Genomic DNA, 21137 nt, shown 5'->3' on the forward strand with positions numbered 1-21137 from the left:
ATCATACTGTACCTGTTTATGGCAGAGCTGAGCTCATCCAGGCGCCTTGCGTCAGTGGTGGAGGTGTTGTCGAGTTTGGACAAACTGTCCATCCTCTTCAGAATCACCTCCAACATGTCGCTAATCTTCCTCAGCACACCACGTGACTCCACGCCTCCCAGCACTGAGTGGAAAGACAGACGTGAGACAGGAGATGAATGAAAGCTGGACAGTGAGTACATGAAGCTTGCAGAACAGCACGCACATTAATCATACAGCCTCCAGCTCTTCTGGCTCACCATACTGTAGCTGATTTTGGCTGTGTTCTTGTTTTGCACAACTGTCACGATGCACTTGACTACAATGAAGATCAAAAGCAAAGTGGCAAACAATGCAAAAGTCCTCAAACAGATTTGTGAGAAGGATTTCCACTTAACTTCTGTATTGTGTGTAGGAGCCTCAATATCACTTTTTCTTTTTCTTTACAAGGCTGTCAAGAAAATTACTTGTATAGTAATGAATTTTGCTTACAAGGAAGACTGTAATACAGAACGTCAGCCCATCTATGATCTTTGGTGTTGGTTGCCAATACTCCAATACGTACAATTTAGGTTCCTATCCAAAGATAAATGAAGTCAAAACTCTTTGAACTTTGTTGTGAGTCCCTATTTTTGGTGTGTGTTTCAGTTTTAAACCAACTTATTTATTAAATTAATTCCAACCCAGCAGGACTCAATAGTACCTCTAATTTAACTAACCAATGCTCATGAGTTGGATTAGACCCATCTTTGAAATCTCTCTTCCTTTTGATCTCAAATACAGGCCGATAAAATTTTGTCACAGGTGGGATGCTATCACGTTGCCAAAAATTGTTCCAGTGAAAGACTGCTAAATTACTCAAAAACTGCACGCGCATAATGGTTCCAGAATTTGGCACACACATGCACATACTATGAATCTATTGAGAGGCAATGTGATTTTATAAGTTTGACTTGCACAGTTATCGAAAATGTTCTGGCACCGAAAGCTCATCCTCACCCTACCATTTCGGACTCATGAGAGCAGCTCCTCTTCAATTCAGCCCGTGTGTTATTCTTCATCTTAAAGTCTAAAAGCCAACATTTTGATTATGTGTCTTTAACCTGCATATCTCCAGCTTGATCTCTTCCTGTCTGTCTGCAGCAGTGCACATTACCCAGTGATGTATTCTGATCTCTCCTCATAAACTGGATTTTGCTCGGGTCAGAAAACCAGACACTCTGGAGTCTGATGTCTTAATGTAGACTTATCTTTATATCCTTTGATACCCTTTGATATAAAGATATGAGGGTGAGATGTCCACCAAGGCTATATAGAATATAAAAAGCCAGCAACTAATTATGCTGGGGCGCTCAGTCACTTTCTTTTTCTTGCATGTTCTTCTGTCTGTCCGTGTGAAATCCAAGAGGAGAAATCGAAAGGAGTGGCTGTGCACACAGTTGTGTGTGTGTGTGTGTGTGGAAAGATGAATACACTGGCCATCAGAGTTGAAAAGTGACTCATAACACAAAAGAGCACATACACAGTAGCAGAGACAGTGAGAAGAGAGACGGTATAAAAAGGTTTACCACACCTCATTAGGATAATTACACTGACTCTGGCAGGGTCAAGAGTGCCTATGAATTCAGTCATAATGGACCAGAATGAGGAAGGTGACTTAAAGCATGAGACACAGATGGAAAGCTTTCTCAATGAATTACTCTTCTCTATTCAGTGTATGTACTGCTCATCATTTTTAAAGAAAAAAGTAATAGATAAATTATTCAGAGTGAAAACTAGTGTCCTAGGAAATGGAAATTATTCCAGCAAGATTTATGTAAAATCTTGGCAATACTTTATCTTTGTTTAGCTGAATCATGAAATAAAAATAAATCACATACTTTACCTCATACTGATATATTACCTCATTTAAATCAGATAGGGACAAAGCAGTTGTCACGTGTTCAACCCTTTCAAGCAACCAACAGAGCTTGAAAGGGTTTATATAATGTTTTCCAAGCAAAAGTTTCAAAGTTTCATTTAATAACTACATATTACATAAGTTGCATACTTAACCAAAACATTATGTCTTAAATCTTCAGCGACCTTTCAGTTTATTTATTTATTTTAATCTGCTTTCTTGCAAATTTAGATAAAAACAATGGTGAAGAGGTAAAAGATACCAACGTGATGCTAAAATAAAACATGAAATAAAAAACAGATTAAAGCTAACAAACTTACAAACATAAATGACAAATTAACGCAACAATGATGCGGCGAAAAGTAGCAATTTATCATTTTTGGAGGGGTCGACAGGAAACATATGTGATGTAAGGTCGATGGTTATATGAGGCAAACATAGGTAAGCGGTGATTGTGACATATACAATACCTTCAGTTGAAAGTTAAAACTTGTTTTTCAAAGGTTTGGTAACGTAAACTGATCCAGTCCATATTTTGATCACATCAGTTAGAATTGTACCAAATAGAGTCCATAAGATATTCCCTCAAAGAAATCCCGTCCACCATCATCAACAGAGTTTTGGTAACCATACGGGTTGATGGTAAGAACCTTAGAGCATGTAGCTTGGGACAGCAGGAACACAAAGGTCACAGTTTATTCCTCTAGCTTTCCATCAGGGTTTAATAGTGCCTATATTGACACTGCTAACACCTGGATTACACTGCCTGACCATTCTGTCAAACCCCATGTCTGCTGCTTGACAAGCAATTACAGCCAATAGATGTCAGAGCCTAACATCTCCAGCACAAGGTCATTGTCTGCCTTGTTTTCCGCCACCAACAGCAGGAATCGTAAGTTCAATGAGTTATTGCCACAGTGACAGATGTATTCATCTGAAACTGACAGTGTCACGTCCTCTGCCTATGATAGATTGCTGTTTAACAGTTCGCGGCTTGGTCCTTCTGGTGACATCTTTGTGACTGGCTGATAATGGATGACAGCTATCTCAAGAGTCGTGTAAATTGAAGGAATAGTTATCCTGGTAAACTGAAAATTCTTGGCACGGGTTAAACAAATGAGTGTTTGTTAATTTGAAAAAAATCCACAAAATGGCATTACTGGCAGAGCTTCACGAAGTGCATTTAGATCCAAAACACCTACTCTTTTATTAGTTTGGCTTGCCAAAATCTGGATTTGATGCTATTAATTAATAAAATACTACAGGGGAGTATGTATATTAGCAAAGAGTAGGGTATATTACGATACATTTTTTTTGACAGCTACAAGCTCCTGGGATGTTCAGCAGTGAGCAAATGGGAGTGATTTCAACCTAAAGGTATAAAAGATCCAATAAGTTAATGACTGCATCTTTCACATGTTCCCATTGTCTAATGTTCATGTCAATTCAAGTCAGGGGGCTAATCGTTTAAATGACAACACTATCCCTGTAGCTTTATTACAGGGAAACAACACGTTTAACACGTACGTCAAATGAAACCGTACACAAATCTCACTGCTGTAATACAGTATATAATAGCAAACAATGACATGTTATATGTAAGTCATGATCTTCGGGTTTGGTCAGTTTTAAAATATAATGGTGTCAAAAAAAGGCCACAGGACACAGTGTCCTCTACAGAAAGGGAATTTTAAAAAAGAAAAAGATGAGCAACAGACAGTTTTTACTTACTGCATTACTCAGCAAGGTTGTTATTTTAATTGGACTGTGGAGCCCCAGGACTTAAATTATACAACTTTTTTAAACAAGCAAAAAATAAACAAGAAAAATAGATACATTTCAACAAATTCTTTCTTGCAGCAGCTTATAGTTGCCCATTTTTAGCTTCCGTGTTCTGTTAAAGAAGGTAACTCAGAAGTGTCAGGGAAAGTTTTATATATGTGTAGTTTACTGATTTTATACAGATACCTATACTACACATTTATTTATTTATATAGCACTTTAAAAACACACCTGGTAGACCAAAGTGCTGTACAATACTAATATGCACATAGTAATAAAACCAGACATAGCAATAAAAAATAAATAAATAAAATAGGTAATAAAAATAGGTTTTTAATAAAGACTTAAAAACTGGCACTGATGTAGCCTGTCTAATATGGAGAGGAAGGTTATTCCAAAGCATCGGCGCAGCAACAGAGAACGCTCGGTCTCCTCTAAGTTTCAGCTGTGACTTTGGGACCGAAAGCAGCAACTGCTCAGCTGACCGAAGGGAACGAGTGGGGATGTGGGGCTTCAACAAGTCAGACAAATAAACAGGTGCCAGACCATTTAGAGATTTAAAAACCAATAAAAGGACTTTAAAACAGATCCTGAATTCAATTGGAAGCCAGTGTACAGAGGCTAAAATCGGAGTGATGTGATCAAATTTTCTTCTGATTCTTGATCTCTTGGTGGCGCTGTCACTTGGTGTTCGCTCGCTCTGCGGTAGAGTATCACTTCCTGTTCCTGCTCAAACACAGTGGTGTTTCTGAGTAGCTTATTTGCTTAGCAATTTAATTAACAACTTTTAAATACATTCTTCTTTCATAGTATAATCTTCACGTGCTTCATCCGAAGCACACTTTCTGTGTACTCACTACCTAATTTATAGCCAAAGTATTCACTCACTGTCTCTGTACTGTTTCGCTAGCTTAGCTTAGCTCATAGCCGATTCGTTAGCACCATGGCTACTTCACCTGTCCCTCCTGCACTTTCTTGCTCATTGTGTCAGATGTTTAGTTACTCCTCGGCCTCCTTTAGCAGTAATGATATCTGTAACAAATGTAGCATATTTGCAGCTCTGGAGGCCAGGATTACTGAATTGGAGACTCGGCTTCGCACCCTTCATTCACCCGTAGCTAGCCAGGCCCCTGTAGCTGGTGCAGCCGAAGATAGCGTAGGCCCCGCTAGCTGTTCCCCGGCAGACCCCAAGCAGCTGGGGAAAGAGGGCGGCTGGGTCACGGTGAGGAGGAAGCATAGTCCTAAACAGAAGCCCCAGGTACACCACCAACCCGTTCATGTGTCTAACCGTTTTTCCCCACTCGGTGACACACCCGCCGGGGGTCAAACTCTGGTAATTGGTGATTCTGTTCTCAGACATGTGAAGCTAGAGACACCGGCAACCATAGTCAATTGTCTTCCAGGGGCCAGAGCAGGCGACATTGAAGGAAATTTAAAACTGCTGGCTAAGGGTAAACGTAAATTCAGTAAAATCATAATTCACGTCGGCAGTAATGACACCCGGTTACGCCAATCGGAGGTCACTAAAATCAATATTGAATCGATGTGCAACTTTGCTAAAACAATGTCGGACTCTGTAGTTTTCTCTGGTCCCCTCCCCAATCAGACCAGGAGTGACATGTTTAGCCGCATGTTCTCCTTAAATTGCTGGCTGTCTGAGTGGTGTCCCAGAAACGATGTGGGCTTCATAGATAATTGGCAAACCTTCTGGAGGAAACCTGGTCTTGTTAGGAGAGACGGCATCCATCCCACTTTGGATGGAGCAGCTCTCATTTCTAGAAATATGGACAAATTTATTAAACCCCCCAAAATATGACTATCCAGAGTTGGGACCAGGAAGCAGAGTTGCAGTCTTACACGCCTCTCTGCAGCTTCTCTCCTCCTGCTACCCCCCCAAAAACCCATCTCCATAGAGACTGTGTCAGCTTCCAAAAAGACAAAAAACAAACTAAAAACCAGCAACAAACAACTTAAACATAAACAATCAAAAAGAAAGAACAATACAGTATCCACATCTGAACCAAAGAGTAAAACAGTGAAATGTGGATTATTAAATATTAGGTCTCTCTCCTCCAAGTCTCTGTTAGTACATGACTTAATAATTGATCAACAAATTGATTTACTCTGCCTTACAGAAACCTGGTTGCAGCAGGATGATTATGTTAGTTTAAATGAATCAACACCCCCGAGTCATTCTAACTACCAGAAACCTCGAAGCACAGGCCGAGGGGGCGGTGTGGCAGCAGTTTTTCACACCAGCCTATTAATTAATGAAAGACCAAGACAGACTTTTAATTCATTTGAAAGCCTGATGCTTAACATTGTCCACCCCAGCTGTGAAACTCAGAAACCAGTCTTACTTGTTATCATCTATCGTCCACCTGGGCCTTACACAGAGTTTCTGTCTGATTTCTCAGACTTTATATCTAATTTAGTTCTGAGCTCAAATAAAATAATTATTGTGGGTGATTTTAACATCCATGTAGATGCTAAAAATGACAGCCTCAACATGGCATTTAGTCTGTTATTAGACTCAATTGGCTTCTCTCAAAATGTAAAAGAACCCACCCACCACTTTAATCACACTCTAGATCTTGTTTTAACATATGGCATAGAAACTGAACATTTAACAGTGTTTCCTGAAAACCCTCTCCTGTCTGATCATTTCCTGATAACATTTACATTTACAATAATTGATTACACAGCGGTGGAGAGTAGATTTTATCAAAGTAGATGTCTTTCTGAAAGCGCTGTAACTAAGTTTAAGAATATAATCCACCCACTGTTATCATCTTCAATGCCCTGTACCAACACAGAGCAGAGCAGCTATCTGAACGCTACCCCAACAGAGGTTGATTATCTTGTTAATAATTTCACCTCCTCACTACGTACGACTCTGGATACTGTAGCTCCAGTGAAAACTAAGGTCTCTAATCAGAAGTACCTGACTCCGTGGTATAATTCTCAAACACGTAGCCTAAAGCAGATGACTCGTAATCTGGAGAGGAAATGGCGTGTCACAAATTTAGAGGATCATCATTTAGCCTGGAGAAATAGTTTGCTGCTTTATAAGAAAGCCCTCTGCAAAGCCAGAACATCTTACTATTCATCACTGATTGAAGAAAATAAGAACAACCCCAGGTTTCTCTTCAGCACTGTAGCCAGGCTGACAAAGAGTCAGAGCTCTGTTGAGCCAACCATCCCTTTAACGTTAACTAGTAATGACTTCATGAACTTCTTCACAAATAAAATTTTTATCATTAGAGAAAAAATTACCAGTAATCATCCCACAGATGTAATATTATCTACAGCTACTCTTAGTACCATTGATGTTAAATTAGACTCTTTTTCTCCAATTGATCTTTCTGAGTTAACTTCAATAATTACTTCCTCCAAACCATCAACGTGTCTTTTAGACCCCATTCCTACAAAACTGCTCAAAGAAGTCCTGCCATTGATTAATTCTTCGATCTTAAATATGATCAACCTATCTCTAATGGTCGGCTATGTACCACAGGCCTTCAAGCTGGCTGTGGTTAAACCTTTACTCAAAAAGCCATCTCTAGACCCAGCAGTCTTAGCTAATTATAGGCCAATCTCCAACCTTCCTTTCATATCAAAAATCCTTGAAAGAGTAGTTGTCAAACAGCTAACAGATCATCTGCAGAGGAATGGTTTATTTGAAGAGTTTCAGTCAGGTTTCAGAGCTCATCACAGCACAGAAACAGCTTTAGTGACGGTTACAAATGATCTTCTTATGGCCTCTGACAGTGGACTCATCTCTGTGCTTGTCCTGCTAGACCTCAGTGCAGCGTTCGATACTGTCGACCATAATATCCTATTAGAGCGATTAGAACATGCTGTAGGTATTATAGGTACTGCACTGCAGTGGTTTGTATCATATCTATCTAATAGACTCCAATTTGTGCATGTAAATGGAGAGTCCTCTTCACACACTGAGGTTAATTATGGAGTTCCACAGGGTTCAGTGCTAGGACCAATTCTGTTTACATTATACATGCTTCCCTTAGGCAGCATCATTAGAAGACATAGCATACATTTTCACTGCTATGCAGATGACACCCAGCTCTATCTGTCCATGAAGCCAGATAACACACACCAATTAGTTAAACTGCAGGAATGTCTTAAAGACATAAAGACCTGGATGGCCGCTAACTTTCTGCTTCTTAATTCAGATAAAACTGAGGTTATTGTACTCGGCCCTGAAAATCTTAGAAATATGGAATCTAACCAGATTCATACTCTGGATGGCATTACCTTGGCCTCCAGTAACGCTGTGAGGAACCTTGGAGTCATTTTTGACCAGGACATGTCCTTCAACGCACATATTAAACAAATATGTAAGACTGCTTTCTTCCATTTGCGCAACATCTCTAAAATTAGAAATATCCTGTCTCAGAGTGACGCTGAAAAACTAGTTCATGCATTTATTACTTCCAGGCTGGACTACTGTAATTCATTATTATTAGGATGTCCAAAAAACTCACTGAAAAGCCTTCAGCTAATCCAAAATGCTGCAGCAAGAGTACTGACAGGGACTAGAAGGAGAGAGCATATTTCTCCTGTTTTGGCTTCCCTTCATTGGCTTCCTGTTAAATCCAGAATTGAATTCAAAATCCTGCTCCTCACATACAAGGTCTTAAATAATCAGGCCCCATCTTATCTTAATGACCTTGTAGTACCATATCACCCTATTAGAGCACTTCGCTCTCGCTCTGCAGGCCTACTTGTTGTTCCTAGAGTATTTAAAAGTAGAATGGGAGGCAGAGCCTTCAGTTTTCAGGCCCCTCTTCTGTGGAACCAGCTTCCAGTTTGGATTCGGGAGACAGAAACTATCTCTACTTTCAAGATTAGGCTTAAAACTTTCCTTTTTGCTAAAGCATATAGTTAGGGCTGGACCAGGTGACCCTGAATCCTCCCTTAGTTATGCTGCAATAGACGTAGGCTGCCGGGGGATTCCCAAGATGCATTGAGTTTTTCCTTTCCAGTCACCTTTCTCACTCACTATGTATTAATAGACCTCTCTGCATTGAATCATATCTGTTATTAACCTCTGTCTCTCTTCCACAGCATGTCTTTTATCCTGTCTTCCTTCTCTCACCCCAACCGGTCGCAGCAGATGGCCGCCCCTCCCTGAGCCTGGTTCTGCCGGAGGTTTCTTCCTGTTAAAAGGGAGTTTTTCCTTCCCACTGTCGCCAAAGTGCTTGCTCATAGGGGGTCATATGATTGTTGGGTTTTTCTCTGTATCTATGAAGCGCCTTGAGGCGACTTTTGTTGTGATTTGGCGCTATATAAATAAAATTGAATTGAATTGAATTGAATTGAATTCTGCCAGTTAAAAATCGTGCCGCAGCATTTTGCACTAATTGCAAGCGTGACAAAGTGCCCTGCCCAACCCCTATTAAAAGAGAATTGCAATAATCTAAACGTGAGGTAATAAAGGCATGAATAACACTTTCCAAGTCACGCTTGGAAAGAAAGGGCTTAACCTTTGATAAACGTCTGAGGTGATAAAATGCTGATTTTACCACCCCGTTTACATGGTCATCAAAGGTAAGTGCAGAATCAATTTTAACTCCGAGATTTGTGATCGAACTCTTTAGTTGGGAAGTCAAAGCTGCAAGATCAACATCCGGAGTATGAGAAGAACGGCCAAATAAAATTGCTTCTGTCTTCCGATCATTAAAATTTAAAAAGTTTTTTGCCATCCATGCTTTGACATCAGTAAGGCAGTCAAGCAGAGGTCCAGTTGGGAGACTATCAGAATGACTAAAAGGTAAGTAGAGCTGGCAATCATCTGCGTATAGATGGAATGGCACTTTATGTTTCCGGAAAATCGCACCAAGAGGCAAAAGGTAGAATGAAAACAATAACGGCCCAAGAATAGATCCCTGTGGCACACCCCAAAGCAGAGGGGCCACAGAGGATGAAGCCAACCCCAACTTAACACAAAAGGTCCTATTTAAGAGATAGGACTTTAACCACAAAAGTGCCGAACCAGAAATTCCCACACAGTGCTGTAAGCGGGAGATCAGCAAATCGTGATCCACAGTGTCAAATGCAGCGGTCATGTCCAACAAGACCAGCACTGGATATTTACCACGGTCTGTCGCTATCAGGATGTCATTCATAACTTTTACGAGGGCGGTCTCCGTACTGTGGAATGGCTTAAAGCCGGACTGAAAGATTTCTGACAATTTAGAGTCATTCAAGTAGTCCATCAACTGAGTATAAACAATCCTTTCCAGAATCTTACTAAGAAAGGGAAGCTTAGAGATGGGTCTAAAATTTGATATGACTGAACTGTCTAAGCCCGGTTTCTTAAGTAAAGGATGTATGACTGCCTATACTGGGGTTGATATGAATCAAAGTTTACATAATGTTGCTCTCTGTAAAAGCTGGTGTTTCTCCTTCTGTACAGCAGAACCCACACAGCAGCAACTAGGGCTAGCTTAAATACTATTTTACATATCATTGGGCAAAAAAATAAAATAAATACATAAATAACAGTTAAAAAGTAATTAATTAGAGCAATATCAGTGATAACACTATGTGTAAGTTGACTGACACAGTGCAAAAATTAAATATTAACATATAATATATATCTGTGAAGGTTCTCAGTCATCCAGGTCATCGTAGTCAAAGGAGCTTGCAAAGAAAGCCACTTCACAAGCGCATGGCACAACACAGAAGAGCCACCTCCACAGGACAAGACTCAGCAGTCCATCTGCATCTTAAGGATAAAGGACACTCTTTCGAGGATGCCAATGTTCACATTTTGGACAGAGAGGACAGATGGTTTGAAAGAGGAGTGAAAGAAGCCATCTATGTCCACTGTGAGCGACCATCTTTGAACAGAGGCGGGGGTTTACGACACCAACTCTCTGCCATCTATAATCCAGTTTTGAGATCCCTTCCCAGACGCCTTAACGCCCACTCACATCCTGGGCCATCTGACCTCAGGAATTCGCATGATAAGGTGGGGCCAGGTTTCACAATGAACACACCCGAAACTCTGGCTGATTGGGACCCACACCCAGTTTCACACCTTGGCTCAGACGATTAGAGGATCATCAGGGGGTCCTTTTGTCCCTCTGTGGGGGGATACTCCCACTAGGTTTATATCTGGGACTCTCCACCATTTGACCTTAGAACTGAAGAAGCTTCTCGGATGAGAGGTGAAACGTCTTCAAGTAACTTAAAGAAGTCCAGACGCTTTTCTTTGCAAGCTCCTTTGACCATATAATGTATATAACACAAATATTTTCAGATTAGATTAGATCAGTCTAAGGTAATACCAACAAACCAAAAAAGACAATATTTTGGGTTTTCTGTGAGGGTCCTGTATTGTGTACCGTGTGCTGTGATGCCTCTGGTGACATGGCTCGTTATTTATTATATCTATTATAAGGGTAAACGCTGTGAGGACTGAGTGTTTCCTGACTAGCTCCCACAAAAATGTTGTTTTACTATTATCCATAGCTGTTAGCTGCTACTTTAATGATAAGACTTTAACAATAAAAGATGAGTAATGTGGCTATCGGATAAAGGTATCTAGGTCGCTCCATGTTTCCACAGGGGCTGCAGTGGATGGATCTTCATGTTTGATTTTGCAAAGATTTTATACTGGAAACACGTCCGGATACAGCCCTCCCAATTATCCCGAGATTGGGACCAGTACTGGGACTAGCTTGTGACCCCCCTGAGGCTGGGTTTGTGGCTGTGGTTAACACTGAAGTATGTAAACATTTACATTTGTCTTTGGTGAGTAGAAATCAAATGTCTAGACGAGCTGTAATATGAGACTCCAAAGAGAATACTGAATTGAATATAAGTGAGATAAAAATGAAGCCATAGTATATGTTTTTTTGACTTTTTGAAGGTAATTAAAGTCATAGAAAGGGTCAGATAAAAAAAAAAAATATTAGTGATTTTCCTTCATCAATTTTTTTCATGTTGCTAACATAAAATTACATTTCACCCAGGCAAAATGGCAATTATGACTCTACAATATTTCAATTATTAATCCCAGAGGTATGATTTTCAGTACCAAAAAATTAAACTGACTGCAATCTGCTATATTTTAGTGATGTGCTGGTGGGGCGTAACACACAAATTAACACACTTGGCCATGTGAGTTCACATAGGCAACACGCACACAAACATCCTGGAGACACATGAACATACATTTGTGTGCATAAGCTATGACGTGTGCCAAAACAGGATGATGTTTTGATTGGCTTGGGGTTGTGTTTGCTTATTCATGAGAAGAAAACCATTTATGGTTTGATGAATGCTCACAGAAGGGGCTTCTGGATAGGAGTTGACACAGCTAAATTAACTGGAGACCAGTGTAATTTTGTCACAGGCACGCACACACACCCACACACCACATGCACGCCCACACCAGTGCACACACAAGGCTTTAAACTTCACATGAAAATCCACCTTGAAACAAAACGCATATCAATTCAGAACATTAAGACTTGAATTAATAATGACACACAGAGCATTTAAAGGGATGGTTCCTCAGTGCTTAATAACGTTGTGGGCTCATAAGTGTTTTGTGTTAGATATTCCATCCCACTGAGTATAATTTGAAAGCAGGGTTTCCAGCTGTGATTCAGAAAATGCAGTTACATCCGAGTAACAACATGGGTGATGTCACCGTGTCCTGCCTGTTGTTTGCCATTATTCACTGTCAGCATCCCTATTTTAATCCACAAGCTTACCAGGGCCCAAGCCTTGACAACACAAAGAAGGAAAAAAAATACCAGGGTACCTCGGTTATTACTACTGTCGGCCTAAATAAATACTTTAGTTGCACTAAAATACACCGTTTTTGCAGTCTACACAGCTGCGAGTAAAGTGTAAAAGCAAAGCCAATTCAGTGATATACTCACTGTAATATTGTGAATGTATCGAGTTTAATATTAAATTGTTACTGAATGGAAATTGAATTTTGGATGAGAGGTCTTCGTTAAAAGACAACTACTGGTGGTTGTAATGTGCTAGCTATTTCCAGTTAAGCTCTATGGTGCAAACTGGAGTCTTGAGTGACTGGTAACATATCATTGTATGCAAATTAAGCATGGCATGCTGGACAGGGCGATAGCTCTGTGAGATGTTGAGGGACATTGAATAAGGGAGTAGACCCGAAACTCAGCCTTGATTTTCTGGTCCAGCATCAGTCTTGAGAGGACATCATCACCACTGTGCGATAGAGCTGAAAAGAGTAAGACTTGTACTGTACTAATCAAATACAGATCTAATGCATGCAATGCACATGTATATTAATGCACGTATGATGCATATTCATCTGCACGTAGTCCTCCAACTTGATCTTACTTCTCCCTAAACATTGTTCTTCTTCATCATCTTCCCCATCAGCTTTTCTGTTTCCCCGTTAATCGTATTCCTTAATTAAGTCTTCATTCCGAATGTCCAGTTTTACAAACTCCAGTAAAACTCCTCTCTCGTTCCTCAGAAACCAGACAGACAGTCGGTTAATATCCCGCTACCACTCCAATCTCCAGTACATCTCCTCTCCTCATTTCCACACCCGCATTCAATTACTACAAATCACATGCAATTTAATTATTATGGTGCAGCAGATCTACTCTTCATTAGCTAAAGAACATGAGGTCTTTGTGAAAAGAGTGGAATGAGCGGAATTTGTGTTTCCCTTCTTTGTTTTTCTTTTTTTTTTCCCAGCACAATGCAAATGAAGTAAAGGGTGAGAGCAGGGCTTAGCCAAATGAAAATGCACCAAATGAAGCATGAATGAAGTGAAATATTGCACTAGAGTAAACACAGTGAATACCAATGATCTAAAAGACAATTTAATAAGATGTAAGACCAGAAATGATGGCATGATCAATAAGCTATTTTGTGGCCTACAGTAAAAAACAACCCTGAAAGAATAGAATTTAATAGAAGCAAACCAGTTGGCGGCTAATTCTGCTACAGCTTAATTCCGTCTCTTCTTCCGCTGAACTTTTGAAATATTTATTGTTCATTTAGTTTTGACATTTTCCTCACCATTTATCCAGTGATGTCAAGGCAAATTGGATTTTATGAAACTAGATGGGACAGATGAGAGGATATTAGAAGCTACAAAGAAGGAAAGACTATTACAGTGTCTATTATCAATGACACTTTCTGTCACTTCACTTTTGAGTAGTTCTCAATTTTAGCAATCAGTGAGTTGATGAAGAAAGACTGTATAGCTGCAATGGCTATTATTGTCTTAGCAGTTCAACTTCACTTGTCCCCTCATCCTCTTTCCTCTCTTATTTCTTTCTCACTTGTAATTCCTCTAAGCTGATGGTTTATTTGATTTGTTGGACATTATCTGTCACGTTAGTATTTTTTGTTCTTTTCCCCTTTGGAACATGTTTTTGAATTCTTTGTCTATATTTTCATTCTCTCTAAGCTCTAAATGTTCCTTGTTTCCTTTTTCTCATCTTGATTTATCATGGTTTATATTAGGATGATGACATTGGATGAAAAACGAGGATCCTTTCAGACATACACACACAAGAGGCACACATCCAAACAAAGCACTTGAGACAGACGAATAATATATATGTATTTGAACAGAGACCAACTTGGATGCAGTATGAAAGGCTAATCTGTTGACAAGTGCAGTATTTCAGTGCATGTGGGTGTATTTGTTTCTTTACAAAACTGGAATGAAATAGGCTGATAAGATTTATTTCCACAGAACACAATTTCAAATGGGTTATAAAAAATGATTTTTTTCATCAGATAGTATTATTCTTTTGGGAATTACACATAAGAAATGCACTGTCAGTCTGTTTCACTGAAGGGTGACATTGTTGAGTGATGATCTCCTTTTTGGTTGAAAACATCATATATTGGCACAGTCACTGAGTATTTGGAGAGCTACTGTTATTGTTTCTTCTTAAAGCTGTATGCTTCATTTCCTTCAATGTTGCATTTTAAACTAAACCTACTCCATTAATTGGAGTAGGTTTAGTATTGAAACATGTTCAGATACAACTCTGTGAAGCTGTAGTGCTTTAAAAGTTTTATGAGTCATAATGTCTCATTTTTTGTGTGAAGCCAGTGAGCAGCCCTTAGTATCGTCTCTACTTCTGTGATGCTCCCTTGACTCCTCACTGCAGCCACTTGCAGCTGTTGCTTGTTGTCAGGTTTCTCTGCCTTTACTTTGGTCTTTAGCGACTGGAATGCAGCTCAGATGATTGAGATCTGGCAGTCAAATTGACCAGATGAGATATATTCATATTTTATATACAAAGATTTAAACTTTTTCCTTGCTATAGCTGCAGCGGTGGAATTAGAATACCAGGCTGAGACCAAGGATTCACATAGGCTTTTTTTTTTTTGTATGTAACCCTTAACGGGTGAAAATGGCATTGAAACTTTATCTTTTTCATTTCCTGATGAAGTCCACATCTGTGTGGAAACAACAACTACAGGAACAATCTTGCTACAAAAATATGATGACAAAAACAAAAGATTCTCTAGATGTAACTCTGTGCTTAACTTTTATTGGGTTTCACGGCTGATTGGGTGAGGTGGTCCCCTGGCTGTGTTTAGAGTTGTTGTCCTTTTGAATAATAAAATATTCATCAGTCACACTGTAGTTTTTTTTATATTTGTTTCCAAAATATACCAGAATATACTGCTCACAGTAAAACTGACAGACACAGGCCATAAAGGAAGTCATGTACCTCTTTTATCATCCTTTGGTGATACAAGCTATAAACCTTCAATTTGTGCTCCAAAAGTTTTAAAAGCAGTGACATGAATGCTTCTGAAATGTGGAACATATTGGTGTCTGTATTCATGCATTCTTGTTCTAATCCTTCAGAAAAAAAAGTGTAACTCTCAAAAAACAAACAAACCACAGTTTGTTGTATTTGAAAGTACAAGCAGGCACGTATTCATGTGCTATCCCGAGAAGCTTGACAGACACAAGCCGTGACCCTCATTACCATTTCCACCACTCACTGAAGTCACGTTCTCTCCTGTTTACTTTCACTATTTTCAGCACAGCTTTGCTGTTCAGAGCAGACAGGCATACGGCTGCAGGGGTTGCTTCTCACCACAGCCACAAGAATTTATGTTAGCGTGACTGGAAGATATGGAGTGCTTGAGCTTAAACAGTGTGTATGTAGCTTCAGATGGTGGTGTGCAGGAACTACGAAATATCTGTGACATGACGTTTTTGCTTTTGTGAGTGACTAAGCTGCCATATTCGTGCCTGAGTGTGCAAATATAGTCAACCATGCATGTGACAGTAGATCCTAATGACAGGTTTCTTGGAAAAGAGCAGCAGAAAAGAGAAAATAACAGGTAAAATACATATCTGCTTGCTGATGAGCCTGTTTGCCTACCTGCACATTCAAATAATGTGAGAAAATCGGCATGCTTCTGACATCAGGATAGTTATATAAAGTATGCATGACTATAATCTCGTATGTTCATATGTTAAGTACTGTATAATGTACAGTACCAATATTAAAGCATATCAACTGATAAAATATAAGAGCTGGTGAAAATTTGGAAGTGTCACCAGCAAAATAAATAGTTGGCAAATAATTATAAGCATCTCAAAATATGTAATTAAATATATACATACATAAAGAATTCCATTACTGTGTTCCCTATGCATGAAGTAGTGACACCATGGGGGATTGCACACTTAAAAGACTATGGAAGCTCTTACTTAATTTAATTAACTCAGACTTAATTTTGTGCCCCATTACTTTTGCCGTAGCCACATTATGACACTATGACTTATTAAGGGATTATATGCCTCTTAATAACCCATACAGTATGAACGAGAATAATATTCACAGCATATGTACATGTGGACAACTGGCTGGTTTAAAGCAGACCAAAAAAATCTATACATGAAATTTAAGTTTATTTGCCTTGCATGGTAGCTAACCTAGCTCATCAAAAGAGAAAACAAATATCAACTTTTTGTAACCATAAAATGAACATTTCATAAGTTTTCTCAGAACACATAAAAGGTGCTAATGTTTGGGTTATACCTAGTGCAATATTATTTTGCACATGCATAAGATGATCTCCTGCCCTAGGCAGTAACTGTGCGTTCGTTGTCTTGCCATTATCTTTCAGTACATCACTTCAAGGCCTCCCATCAATCTACATCACAATGAAACATGGTTGCACCGCAGGCCTGGGGGAAGGATAAGGGACAGATGAAAGAGAATGAAAAAGGCAGCAGAAAATTGGTTTAAGAGAAGGGGATTTTAATGGCCATCCTTTGGTATTTGAGAAATAATATCATATATGCCAGAGGACAATGACAGATTTAATGTTGTCATACAGTCAAAGCAAAGACAGCATCAATATAAAAGATAAAGAAATTATCTGTAAAACTGACATTGATGGAAACTTTTATTCTATTTTTTGTATCTAAAGATACACTATGTTGCAAGCAGGTGACTAGGCTTTCTCCTGACTAAGAGGACAGTGATTCTTTTTCAGCTTCATCCTAGTTGTTTCCCTACCTTCTACTCTCCATGCATTTACTTAGTCTGAACAATGAGTACTGAATTTCTTAAGATCAACTTCTCCTGTGACCCCTCAGTAATCTTTGTATCCTTTTTCCTGAATTTTTCTCCAGCCCCTTCACTTTCAATTGCTCCTCATTTTCGCCTCACTATTACTTTTTCATACTTTCCCTTCTGGCATCTCACACTGCTTCTTCCCCTTGAATCTCATCTAATAGCATCTACCTCAGGTCTCTCTGTGGACCTATAATGTTTGCCTCTAATTCAGCCTTCAGCAGATAAATTAGCATCTGTCAAGGCTTTGCTCTGTGCTGGGAGCTTTGGCAGAAGCTGCTCTCTTTTTTGCATAATGGCACACTCCAGAGCCCTGGCACATTCACTCATCCTGTTATTTACTCTGACTCACAGGTAATGAAGCAAGGGACTGGTGAAACTGTGTGTGAGAGAGGAACGACAAGACCACGCTTGGAGCCCGAATGGACATCTGGCCTTGTGATACTGGGAGGATGACTTGCAAACTGGGGATATACAAATGTTTACAGTAGAACTAAACAGCTGGGCTGGAGGCAGATTAGATGTACACTGCAAAAAGTTTTTTAGCTGAAGGCTAAGCCAATGACTGTGCTACAGTACTGAAATACAACAAAGATGGGATGCTGTGTAAAATCTAGATAAAAAAAAAAAGAATACAATGATTTTCAAATTTCATAACCTCACATTTGTGTTCAAACTTCATTATTTCATCAAAAATATTAGCTCATTTTGAATTTGATGTCAGCAAGACAAACTGCAACAGAGGCAGTAATGTTGGAAAAGTAATTAGTACTAAAAAGAAAAAGCTGGAGGAACACCTTGCAACTAATTAGATTAACTGGCAACGGGTCAGTATCATTGCTGGCTATAAGACTATAAGACTTTGAATTAAAATTCTGTGAATCTGAAGAAACGTCTGTACACAAGGGCCAATGACAAAAAGAAAGAAAATGCAAAACAATATTAGATGCCAGTGATCTTTGGGTCCTCAGGTTGCATTGCATTAAAAACAGGCCAGATTCTATCATTGCTAGCATTCAGGAACACTTCCAGAAGTCATTATCTATGAACACAGTTCACTGTGTCCACAAATGCAGGTTAAGTCCCTATTGTGCAAAGAAGGAGTACAAGTGAAGCATTTTTGCCCTTATCTGGGCCAAAGCTCATTTAAAAAGGTACTTTGGTTAGACAAATAGAAATTTGAAATTCATTTTGGAAAACATGGAAGATGCATCCTAAGGACTAAAGAGGAGAAGGCTTGTTATTGAATCAAAAGTCTGCATCTCTGATGGTATGATACATGCAATATACATTCAGATGGCAAAGACCTTGGGAAAACAACGCTTAACAAGACAAAAAAAATTTCAGTTGACCTTAAAAACCAGCTCCAACTCTCCAGTCACCATACTGATAAAGATCACACAGTAGATAATAAAACCTTAAAATAAATAAATCTTTTTTGCTGGCTTATATCTTGTAAGTAACACATAGCTTTTTTGCATTGAAAAGCACATTTTTTGCTGGATTTGCTTTTTGCAAGTGTAAACTTGATCACAGACGGAATATTAAAACACTACACTTTTTTTCCTCAAGACATTCAAATCAGAAAACAAAGGGCACTGTTTAAATTTTCAGGAAACATGTCTAACAGCAGCTTGTTACTCTCAAAAGCTGCATTAAATAATTAAAGACTTTTATTACAATTTTATGCATCACTGACAGAACTCAAATCTTTTTCCACCTCATTCTGACAAACATTGTATATATATAATACAATATATTAAGTTTCCTGAAATGCCATTTGTTCCTGTATGTGCTATAGTATTTAGATACTAATTCTTGTAAAAATCATATGGCAGCTTAGCTATATAGTCCAAACAATGTGTTGAGTCCTTCTAAGGTGTACACAAAATCACAAAAGAATAGTTTATTGAATCAGATGTACAATTTGATAAACTGAATTAAAATCAAAATTGAAATGATATCTCTAAATGGTAGAATGAACCGCAAACTTAGTGAGTGTAGTTAGGAAACAGAAGAGACTAAAAACCATATTAAAAAAAACACACAGTGCCCAATGAATGGAAGAAACTAGGCCAACTGACAGAGGCGCTAATAGGTGTGTGTTCAAGTCGACTAAGACAAGCCTTATCTCTGTTCGGTGTTGACAGTGTTGTGTAATCGGTAGTATGCTGTTGCATCTGCATGCTCTGTCTCTGTCTCTCATGCACCCAAATACTCACAAATCAACACATGCGTATACTAAAGCTCAGGCTCTGATTGGTCTCTCTTACAGCTTAATCTGACAGTCCTGTCAGCTTCAGTGAGCTTCTGTTTGCAGCTGTGGCTCTGTCGTCTCCCCTTAATTGCATTACCTTTCATTTACTTAAAACACTGTATTGTACTCTTCAGATAGTGATACAAAGACGACTTGCACTTTAGGAAGACTCAAAATGTTTGTCAGTTTGTGTTGTTCTGACAAACATTACTGGCCACTTAAAGGACTGAGTGAGACGAGTTGCCCCATTGTAGAAAGACATTCACACTATATTCACATCCATGTAAAGACACAAAATATGAATCGCAACACCATGCATGTAAAAAACACATTAAAATCACACTAGCATGGCTAATTTATGATTTATTACTACTACTGTGCTGGAATGACGTTCTTTTGTAATATTGATGACAGTGACTAGACAATGCTCGTTGTGTTCTTTGTGTTTAAATATGAAGATCAATAAACAAATTATTTGTGTATGGTATATTTAATATGATTATGTATACATACATGTTTCTAAAGGGCAAGTGACAACTTGTCTAGCATGCTGGAATCCGATTCATTTCTCATTAAAGACCAGAGCTTCAGCCGTAATGTGCAAACACGAGCTGCTGGAAAGCTGAACAATCTCCAGTTTATGGTAACGGGACACAGAAATGTGAGAACACTGGCTTATAGAGTTTAATGGAATTGGAGTCAAGCAGAGTTAATACTGCCTCCGGAGACAATAACTAACTATAGCCACAACATGGCAATATTTTAAATGCTAGATGCAAACAGGAAGAAGCTTTATGACAGAGAACTGTTTGCAACGAAAAGAGATCCTGACCAGGTTTTAACTGATGAGTATTTTAAGACTTCAATGGACACATACTGCTTCTGCTGCTTTCTCTGATGGAACAACACTGATGTCTAGGAATGCCAATAAAATCAATTTGAACTTGAACTGTGACAAAAAGCACAAAAAGACAAAGTTAGAGCAAGACCATTTCATGTTTTCTTTATTTTTGACACTGGTGGCTTTTAAATTAGTCAAAGTAAGCCTTAGCCTTTTGAAATGTACTACCCCAATTCTGAAAAAGCTGGAACCAGATAGAGGCAGACGAAGTTACCTTAAAATAACAAGAACCCTTAGGTGACTGTTGGGACTGTATAAATCAAACTGAATTGAACTGTTCTCTCTGTTTTGTTTTGTTTTTTAAAAGAATGCTGGCAAATTTAAGTCAATTTTAGCATGATTTACATAAAACAACATAACAACTTTGCTTATTTTATTTTAAAGACACTGCTTTGTGAAACTAGAAAAAGTATAAACCTTTAGCACTTAAGAAAGTGCTCAAACAAAAACTACTGTCAATGTATTAGCGTCAAAAAGAGACTACTTATTCTTTTCACACCCAGGCTGTGTCCAACAAATGACAATGTGTTTACACACAGTACTGCTTTATCTCTGATAATGTCTTGTCACTGACAGCAGTGACACTGATTGGTCCAAAGGATACTATGTATTGATCTGCTCAGTTGTAGACAGTGAACATTTAGCTCCAGTACAGGCCGTGGCACTTTT

The 21137-nt window shown here is 38.9% G+C and overlaps 1 protein-coding gene across 1 annotated transcript in view; it reads right to left on the reverse strand.

Moving 5' to 3' along the window:
• Positions 1 to 21137, reverse strand: part of LOC146385308 (alpha-1,6-mannosylglycoprotein 6-beta-N-acetylglucosaminyltransferase B-like) — a 119916-nt gene that overhangs the window by 78717 nt on the left and 20062 nt on the right. Inside the window, exon 3 of the mRNA XM_084930967.1 lies at positions 13 to 163. Coding sequence (XP_084787093.1) covers positions 13 to 163 — 151 coding nt within the window. The remainder of the gene's footprint in view (positions 1 to 12; positions 164 to 21137) is intronic.

The sequence above is a fragment of the Perissodus microlepis genome, chromosome 6, assembly GCF_051167445.1.
Source record: "Perissodus microlepis isolate ML-2025 ecotype Zambia chromosome 6, ASM5116744v1, whole genome shotgun sequence".
Lineage (NCBI taxonomy): Eukaryota > Metazoa > Chordata > Actinopteri > Cichliformes > Cichlidae > Perissodus > Perissodus microlepis.